Consider the following 10,289-nt stretch of genomic DNA (forward strand, 5'->3'; position numbering starts at 1 on the left):
CATTTGTCTTCTTGATATGTGATATTGCTTGCCAACCATAATTGTTGTGGTATTGGTCTTATTCCATATCTATGTGCGAGTTAATTATTTTTGTGATGTTATTGTTGTTTTCATATGAAAGTGGCCACAAAGCTCCATCTCCTACTCACTTCACTTGTCCTTAACCCTTTCAAATGATATAATACATGCTTACTTTGATTGGCCACACCTCCTCTGCAGCTCAGCTGACTCTCCCTGTTGCAAGCAATTAAGCCTAGTTGGTATTTAAGCCTCCTCTGGCCTCCCATTCTCTGCCAGATTGTAATCTGCATCATGCAAATCTGTCCAGCGCTCTTCCGTAAACAGATCTCTCGTTGCCGACCCTGCCTGCCCCTGATCTGTCTGCCTCGCCTGTTTCCCGACCCTCTGCCCGGCCCCGATTTACCCCTTGTCTGCTACCTGTTGGTTTGTCCTTGTGGATTATTATCATCCCGCTGTGGATCTGTTTACCCTGCTATAACTTGCAAAAAAAAGTTGGTTGTTCTGAAACCATCCAAGCTAAATGAACAGTGGCCACATGTTTGTTTTCAGTAAATAACTTTTAACAGCTGACAGCAGGTTTCAGGGTCAGGAGAAATTGAGTTGATGTAGCCAACTTATTTTTATCTCAAACGGTTGGAAAATAAGCTTTTGAGGAACTTAAACTCTGATTTACCCGAGGAAATAAATAATTAAAGTTTTAAAATGTTCACTATATTGAAGCTGTTCAATACATCAAATATAGTCCCAAAAACACACTTCAAGTCTGTATTTTGTATCTCCAGTTTGAAACCTTGAATAACATAACAAGGTGTGTGTGTGTGTGTGTGTGTGTGTGTGTGTGTGTGTGTGTGTGTGTGTGTGTGTGTGTGTGTGTGTGTGTGTGTGTGTGTGTGTGTGTGTGTGTGTGTGTGTGTGTGTGTGTGTGTGTGTGTGTGTGTGTGTGTGTGTGTGTGTGTGTGTGTGTGTGTGTGTGTGTGTGTGTGTGTGTGTGTGTGTGTGTGTGTGTGTGTGTGTGTGTGTGTGTGTGTGTGTGTGTGTGTGTGTGTGTGTGTGTGTGTGTGTGTGTGTGTGTGTGTGTGTGTGTGTGTGTGTGTGTGTGTGTGTGTGTGTGTGTGTGTGTGTGTGTGTGTGTGTGTGTGTGTGTGTGTGTGTGTGTGTGTGTGTATGCTAATGCTAATGGAATAAAAGGATTACATTCCATATTGAATCTTTCAGACATATCTCTCCCAACAGTCAGTTCAGAGAGATGATTCCCTTTCTGTTTCCTTTTCATCACGTCTTAAAGTGGCATTTGTTCAAAGCTGTTTCACAGAGGCTGTGAGGAGGCTGCGGTAGGATTTGATGGCTGTGTCAATTAGCAGTCGAGCTGACGGGGTGGGGGGGTGTGGGCTAGACTAGGGAACTGAAATTAAAAAGTAAATCCATGGTACAAAAAAAAGCATCAACTCTGCAGTGTATATCTTATATATACAGCCATTGTGGGAGGTATAAGTAGTGGTTGGCACACAGAGGCTGAACATATAGAGTACGCCCTGAGCCTTGGGCTCACTTTAAGATATGTGCAATTTTAAATGTATAATGTTATCACTGGCCTTTGAAGGGGTAAGTAATTGACACGGTTAGGAGCACACGGGAAGCTGCAGGGAAAAGGGAAATCATTTCATGTCTCGCTCATGTATGTAGTTGCCCTCCATCTCACTATACTCCATGACCACATTTCTGTTCCTCACTTTACAGTTCCCTTGTTACATTATGCTCCAACCAACAGTGTTCCCATTCCCCTGCCTATCCATCACTTGTCTCTGAATCTCTGCGTGTTGAAGTTTTGTGTTAAATAGCGTGCCAGCAGAACCCGGCCTGTTCATTTATCTTTACTACAGGCAAATAAAACACAAAACACTTTGGTAAATAAACACCTGGCTGGTAAACTGTTGGATAATGAATGTTACACCTGCTTTTCATTTTTCATGCTGTTGTTTTAGTCTCTAGATGTTAATTACTTTGACCTTCATAAGGATTCTCCTCCCATCTGAGAGGCAGATTTGAGAAACTATGCAATTATGTTAGCCAGTATTAAAGTGTTGCACGTGTTCACAATGGTGTGGCGGTATGCTGAATGGATTGTAATGCCCTTTAAAGAACATTTGTGATTTGTGTGAAAAATTGTAATTGACTATTTTTGTTTTGTTTATCTTATTGTTGGTGTTACCCAAGTTTGATTCATTATGTAACTGACAGCATGATGCGGGCTTAGAGGTGATTTGGTTTCTATATTTGGAAGGCTATGAGTTTTATCCATTCAAAAACATTTCAGAAAGTGTGTAAACATCTCAAGTTGTCTGTTTGAGAAGATGACTCACTCACACAGACACAAAAAAGAGAACAGCCGGACAGGACAGACCTGGAACATCACACAGCTTCACAAATTATTATATAATATTGTTTATCTCCAGTTTTTGGGATTGTGTGTAGTGGAGGCCACTAGAGGGCAGCAGGCCCACCGATCATTTATGATTAATTTGAAGTTTCCAGGACTCTACATCCACAAATAATTCTGATTTAGTTTCTAATAAGTGAATGGAAACAACCATCGTGTTATTATATTCAAAGAGAAGGCCTAAGACTAGAAACAATAATATTGTGCTTTAATTAAAATGGTTCATAATGTGTGTATTTTTCTTCTTTAATAATTTAATTAAAACAATGTTTTGGCGATTGGGTAGATAAGCCTTTATTTGAATTTTTAATTTTGATTAGATCAACATATTTAAAGAGGAAATCTATCATGTTGGAGCTATTGTGCTTTTATTTTGAAAATCCGCTTTCAAAGTGGGATGTAACGTAAAAACTCGCTCAACTCGTTTGACTGACAGTTTTCAGTTTAATGTAAACGTCGGTTGTCTTCTTGTCATGGCGAAAACAGTGTGTGCTGTTTTAATACTGGTAGCAGTTTTTATTCACGACTGTGGTAAGTACCGTGTGTCAAAATGTTTGTCAGCATTAAACTGCAGTGTGCTGGAAATACATTAATATTTTAAAACAAAAAGCCACTCTATTGCTGCCCTGTCATGCGTCTCACTTGTTCTCACTATGAACATGTGTTTGTTTGTATATAGACGGGGACCTGCGCTTTGCTTCCTACTATGGAGACCACATGGTGCTGCAGAAGTCTCCAGAGAGAGCTGTGCTGTGGGGCTACGGCCCCGAGGGTGCACAGGTGACCGTCTCCTTGTCAGGACCAGGGACACAGAAACTCTCACCTGTGACTGTGACGGAAGGTGAGTAGAGCCCGTTTCTGTCAGGTGGGAGGTTTATGCTGACGACCACGGGCCACTAAAGAGGTCAAAGGGAGCGATTCTGACAGTGACAGATATGGCAGAGACCACATTTTAAATCGGAGCTTTTGTTTTGTAACCACTATTAGGAAAGTTAGGGTGTGGCCCAAAAAAAGTGGAAGTTTGGAGATAGTTCCTCAACCATTCATCATAGATGTTTCAGTAAACACCACATACCATATAACCGTTATAATTCATCATCATATAAATCATCAGGATTTCTCTCTTTATACTGACTTGAATCCAACTTGTATGTATTGAAAGGATAGCAATGTTTCTTTAATCTGTCTCCACTCCAAGGTGCAAGGTGCGTCCGCGGGCACCACGTGAGTCGCCCGCAGAGCATGTTCTAAAAATAGCACTAGTCACCATAAAATGTGTATTTAATCGTTTTGCTGTTTTGTTTTTTGTTTTTTTTATCGATAGCACTTGAATTATTCTTTATTTTAAAATGACAATATTGAATATAGAATTTAAAAAAACAAATGTTTTATGTATATATGAACTTTTACCCTATAGATAGTGTGCAAACACGTGGCAAATCTGTGTGACATATGGACTCCATGTTGGATGATATACAAATCAACAATGGCGTCTAAAGCGAACAACAGCAATACAACTCCGACTTCTTCAAAGTATTGTGACTCTCTGGAGTCCTCTGCAAAGGCAAGATTCAGAGGAAAAAGTCCAAATTTGCGGCCGTGTACACGCTAAAGCCGTCGGATTATATTGAGGATTTAGATTCATTACCGCCGATTGAATATCCAGATATTGTGAACTACCTTGTGCTACAAACGGCGTGGGCAACCAACGCACAAATGAAGGCATACAAGAGCTTAGATGCTTATAATGTCTTTGTTTCTGGCTGGGTTGGTAGTCTTCTTACCAAACCAGTGAAAGATGACATGGTGCTCGTCCATGCCCGTGTAAATCACTCTCAAAGAGCTCGAGATACACCGCTCAAGCTGTGGTTTGTGAGTGAGAAGAGCGGCGATGTTATCCTCGCACACTGTGATTGTATGGCTGGATTAAGCGAAGCATGTTCTCACATTAGTGCTTTGCTTTTCGCAAGTGAAGTAGTCTCAAGAATAAGCCAAACAAAAACATGCACAGAAGAAAAGTGCCTTATTTACCAGTCAGCGATGTGGAGAAGTAAGGTCTTACAGTGTTCGGGTTTAAAGTGTTTAACGTAAACATTGAAAACATAGCTTTAGCATGAGCTCTTACCAGATATAAAGTGGACGCCACACACACGGGTGAATTGTGCTTTTTCTTCTGTTAAATCCTCACGAGTTATGTTGCTAAACCAGCTTACGGCGTTCGGTAGACAGCAAGTCATCCCTCTTTTGTGGATCGTTGTTTTTGATGATTTTAGGAAATCTAAAGAACCGTTTCTCTGGGTCACGAGTAGCGTTATTATCACAATTATACACTGCGCACAAGGTTGGCATTTCTTTCAATCTTAGACGTTTAAATACAAAGAAAATTACGAAGCGTTGCAGCAACTCGCACGCGGACGGGCGCCGTCTTGGTTGTGTATATCATCCAACATGGCTGATTTACGGGTTGGGACGTAAGTGTGACGTCACATGCACACGATCTATAAACTAAATCTCCATTTCCCATACAAGCTAGCGGGAGCAGCTACGGTGGGGCGCGAGGTGCGTTTTTTACGCTAAACATGTCAGAAAAGCGAAAGAAAACTAACTATTTTCACAATGATTGGGAGGAAGAATTATTTTTTACAACAGTGAAAGAAAAGTGTCTCATTTGTGGGGCGACGGCAAAGCGGCACATTGTAGAGACACTTCTATACGTGTCACAAAACTACCATGCTAACTAACTAACTAACTACCAGCTGCAGCACTGCGGGCAGAACAAGCCGAGAGTTAAAGCTTTGAGCAGCAGCATCTCTTCTCACGAGGCCGGTGAACAAGTCACGGAAAGCAACGGAAGCTTCATTTAGAGCTGCACAATTTAAAATCAAGAACAAGAAAGCCTTTTCGGACGGAGAGGTCTTGAAAGGTGCAATGATGTTATTGAAAACACTGTTCAAAGACGAGAAGAAAGGTTCCGATGTCATCTCCACTCTCTCTGATGTTACAAAGTTAGTGTTTAGGATATGATTTGAAGATGTGACAGTTAATGAGTTCCTAATGTTTTTACAGAAGTGATACTTTGTACTAAAATATAACCGGTGTAATTTTGAACAAAATGCTACAAATGTGCTCAAAACTGTCAATAAAGATATTTACAAAAATGTGATGACTCTGACTTTCACATGTTGAAATAGATTGAGAACATAAATAAATAATGTTTAAATATATCTGTTAAATCATTGTGAAGAATAATTAACATTAACATGTGATCAGACAGTCTCTAAACATATATGAGTATTTATTATTATTAATGATTTTATCATTAAACGTGCAACTATGTTATTCAGGAAGTTTGTATCAAACAAGTAGCCCTTCGTATTATTCATACTCTTGAAGTAGCTCTCAGTATCATAAAGGTTGCTGACCCCTGCTCCAGACGTTCCCAGTTCACCCTCACTACCTTACTTTTAATTCATTTCACAACGCACATAATGTGACAACAATGTACGGATGTATCAATCTGTTTTTATTATTTAACGCACATAGCCTTCATATATTTTAATGTGTGAAGCACTACAAATGTTTGTGCATTCAACGATAAAAACACAGATAATATGATGGTGAGATGTCATTAATGAAAGCGTGTAGAACCGCTCTACACAAACTGAAGAGCAGAAAGTTGGATCACGGATTTGATCATCTTAAAAATCGCCTTTTTTTATAAACACTCGGTGCCGAAAGACTTAAGCATAGGGAACACCGGTGTATCCTCGCTCATAGCTCGTCCAGCAAGCCCCCTTGCTCCTCTCTCCTCGAAATGCATTTTAGGAATTGGTGGAGAGAAATGAGAGCCCCAAGGTTCACTGACTATTTTTTCCAGGTATCTGGCGAGTCACCCTTGACGCTGTTGAAGCTGGTGGTCCCTACATCGTGACAGCAGCCTGTCAGAGCAGCACAGCCAATCTGACGGATGTATTGTTTGGAGATATTTGGCTGTGTGGAGGGCAGAGCAACATGTTGTTTCCAACTTCTGAGGTAGGCCGAGCCACGTGAACTCTTGTCTGTCTCTCTGATCAGCCCATTGCTAGTAACAGACATGTGCATTTGAAGTTTGGCATGGAGCATTTTGGATATAAATAACTTTCTATTTGATATGTATGTTTGCATTTATTCATATTTTATTGTTTAATGAACCCTTTTATTTATTCATTATCTAATAGGTTTTCAATGCATCAAAGGAGCTGGCTATTGCAGCGAAGTATCCTCATGTGAGGACTTTCATGGCATCCTTGAAACAGAGTGAAACTGAGCAGACTGATTTGATTCAAGTGGAACTTCCCTGGTCTGTGCCACCAGAACGTAAGTCGATGATTCATTTATTCATAAAATTGCTTAAGGACGTGTTTACAGCTAAAGGTTTAGGTGAGTTATTTAAGTGCAACTGTGCCTGTTCTTAATGCCGTGTAATAGAAACATGCATACATTGCACATGTTCCTAAATCCAATCTAGTGTTTTGTTATGGTTACAGCAAACAGGTGTCTCAAGTAAACAGCTAATTAACAGGCAGGTGTATTTCCAGATGTGGCAGAGTTCTCTGCAGTGTGCTGGCTCTTTGGACGTTACTTGTACAAGAGGCTGCAGTACCCCATAGGACTGGTGGAGTCCTGTTGGGGAGGCACACCTGTCGAAGCCTGGTCCTCTTCAAGAGCACTGCAGCAGTGTGGACAACTTGACTACAACGGGTAAATATGAGGGGTGTAAGGAAATATAGATACAGTATCGTATTACAATATTATGTTTGGTGATCCTGTATCGATTTTTTTATTAATAGTTTACATGCAAAGATGAACTCAATGAGTCAATACTTTATTTCATTAGCAAAGATATGCGCCTTCTCAGTGTATGAGCCCTCTCAAAGTAGTGCTATGATGTTGGATGTTGCAGAGACTTTGATCATTTCTAATGCAGATCCCACTCTTCTTATAGCGTAAAAAAAAAGGAAATACATTTTTTATGCATTTGGTGGTGTGTCCTTTTTATATTATGACAGTTTTCCTAAAGTTTGATTTGAAAAATCGCAATATATCTCTTGCTTACAGTTACGCGATATATCGCAATTGTAACCCCTGTATCATGATGCGTATCGTATCTCCAGATTCTTGTCAATACACAGGCCAAGCAAAGATATGAAAAGACACAATCCAGCTAACCTGCCACCGGATATGTTTGCTAACTGATTCTGGATGCTTATCTAATTTTGCCATGTGACACCATGTTCTCATGCAAGTGTAATAACTTTCTGTCTAAGAGGCAAGAAACGTTGGCTTGCACTAATTTCGCTGTTGCTATTTTCTCACATTCAAATCTCTCAGTCCTCAAGTGAATTCAGTCTTGTGGAATGCGATGATCCACCCGCTGCTCAACATGACCATCAAAGGAGCCATCTGGTACCAAGGTAAGACGACCTGGACAGGCATCAGATGTTCAGTATAGCCACATGTATGTCATGCGTCTATAAGCCTTGTGTCGCTTTCAGGTGAGTCAAATACAGGTTATCATCAAGACAAGTACAACTGTTCGTTCCCTGCTATGATTGATGACTGGAGGATGGCGTTTCACCAGGGCTCAGGCGGGCAAACGGCTCACGACTTCCCCTTTGGATTTGTCCAGGTATGTTCGTTTAAGTATTTTAGTTTTAATTTTAACTGTAGAAACAAGTATAGATAAGACAACATTTGAAAAGTTAACAAAACAATTGTATTTTCTTTTTTGTTCTGAATTTGGCGCCCCCTTGTGGCTGTATAAAAGAAGAGACTATGACAGATGGGGAGGGGGTCACGAACACAATTACAACGCACCAAATTTTGTTCTTAAATGTAAGACTTTAAATTTTCTTTCAATATTTATCAACTTGTCTTTTCCAAATATTTATCATTCACTTTTCTAAATACACATGAACCTCGTACTTAGGTTTAAAATCTGGTGTTCCTGTTACTCTGGTTATTTCCTTCTCCAGAAAATGTAAAGAACACCAAACAAACATATGACTGGTGTGTTAACTGCATGCTAAATCAGATCACACAGTCAATTGCATTAAAGGTATATTAAACGTGAGGCTACATTACATCACTCCCAGCAAACGGAGGGCAAAATGGCACACACAGCAGTACTCTGCTGCAGACACGGCAGTAGGCCTCTGCACAATAAATATTGGGGGGAACCCTGTATATTTGGCGTTATTTTTGGCATTAAATAAATTAATTGTTTTGGCCCGGCGGGGAAGGTCTGGTAGATCTAATCCAGGAGTTCTTTATATTTGCAGCTGTCTACCAACGATAAATACTCGACCAGTGACGGCTTTCCGAACATCCGTTGGCACCAGACGGCAGACTTCGGCTTTGCCCCAAATCCCCGGATGCAGAAAACCTTCATGGCTGTAGCTTTGGATTTACCTGATGAAAAGTCTCCCTATACTCCGTAAGTATCGTGTTTGTATATTCTCATAGCGTGTGAACTGTACAACACCAGGGAGCATTACACTTATACAGGTATTTGTTTATACCTGTGTGAGAGTAATAATGGTACCACATCAGGAACTGTGCAACTCCTTCATGTAGCTTCGATCAGAAATTCTTACATGTAAGAATACCATGTAAAATCCAACTCTAATTTTGAGAGAAGTGTTGCAGAAGGTCAGTTTTGAACTTTATTGAGATTTTATTTCTAAATTAAAAAGGCAAATAACTCAAATCACACATGTTGATATGTTTCTGCTCTAGCTTCCAGTAAGTCTTTGGATAGATTTTAGGATCCTATAAAACGTTTCAAAGACTTGCCCAATATGCTGCCAAGACACAGCAAGTTAGAATGACTAGACTCTACAGTGATGTTTATTTTTAAAACTTATTTTTCCAGGATCCATCCCCGAGACAAGCAGGATGTAGCCTACAGACTGACATTGGGAGCAATGGCAGTGGCTTATAATGAGAAGGATGTGGCCTTTCTTGGACCTTTCCCCAACCAAGTCCTGTCGACTCAAAAGTATTCTAAAGGTTCACTACGACCAGAAAGTCTCCGTCACTCCGTCTAAAGACATCTTTGAGGTAAGGCTGGCAGCGGTACAGTCGGTGTGAGTTAACTTTGTTAACAATGCTAACATCAAATCACTTTACCATCACATATAGCTGATGTTTGCTGTGATCATTTCTTTAACTAAACCTTTTTCCTTTTTTCAAGATCTGCTGCTCCGACGTTCATACTCCATGTGGGCCTAAGTCTCGCTGGTTTCCAGCTCCCATCATGGAGTGGGGTCCGACCAGTGTCCAGTTATCTGCCAGTGCGTGTCTGCTTACTGACGTAGTAACCGCTCTTCGATATGCATGGAGAGACTGGCCCTGTGACTTTAAAGCATGTCCAATCTACAGTGCCAGTGGGATTTTACCTGCGCCTCCTTTTATTGCCAACCGTCCTCCAGAAGGAATCCAGGAACTGTAAGAAGACAAAGTGATGAAAAACATGTGGCTTTTGCTTCTTTAGGTCAAAACTAGCTGGTTGCGTAGATATGTAACCAGTGTTTTAATAAAGTTAAACAAGAGAATTAATGACACTGAAAGTAATGACGACCTGACAACATGACAGACAGTAGATTGTTACTGGGACAAAGTTGAATTTTGCCAATATTTGTATTTTTTCAGATGTAAAAAGGCACTGAAAGCATTTTATAGGGAAGAATGTTTTTATTATTATTGTCAGTTTGTTTTGATTTCTTCTTTGATTGGTTTGACACTACACAATACATCTTGGAAAGTAATAAATAAAATGTTTTAAGAGTGG

General features: G+C 40.2%; 1 protein-coding gene across 1 annotated transcript; it reads left to right on the top strand.

Moving 5' to 3' along the window:
* The first annotated feature begins 2,836 nt into the window (after positions 1–2,836).
* On the top strand, positions 2,837–10,289 carry LOC115017878 (sialate O-acetylesterase-like). The gene is given in 11 exon segments (XM_029446589.1): positions 2,837–2,989; positions 3,138–3,299; positions 6,336–6,490; positions 6,676–6,814; positions 7,036–7,198; positions 7,829–7,911; positions 7,993–8,126; positions 8,779–8,933; positions 9,372–9,501; positions 9,503–9,559; positions 9,693–10,289. Coding segments are annotated over 11 exon segments (1,494 nt in total). The 5' UTR covers positions 2,837–2,931; the 3' UTR covers positions 9,951–10,289.

The sequence above is a fragment of the Cottoperca gobio genome, chromosome 13, assembly GCF_900634415.1.
Source record: "Cottoperca gobio chromosome 13, fCotGob3.1, whole genome shotgun sequence".
Classification (NCBI taxonomy): Eukaryota; Metazoa; Chordata; class Actinopteri; order Perciformes; family Bovichtidae; genus Cottoperca; species Cottoperca gobio.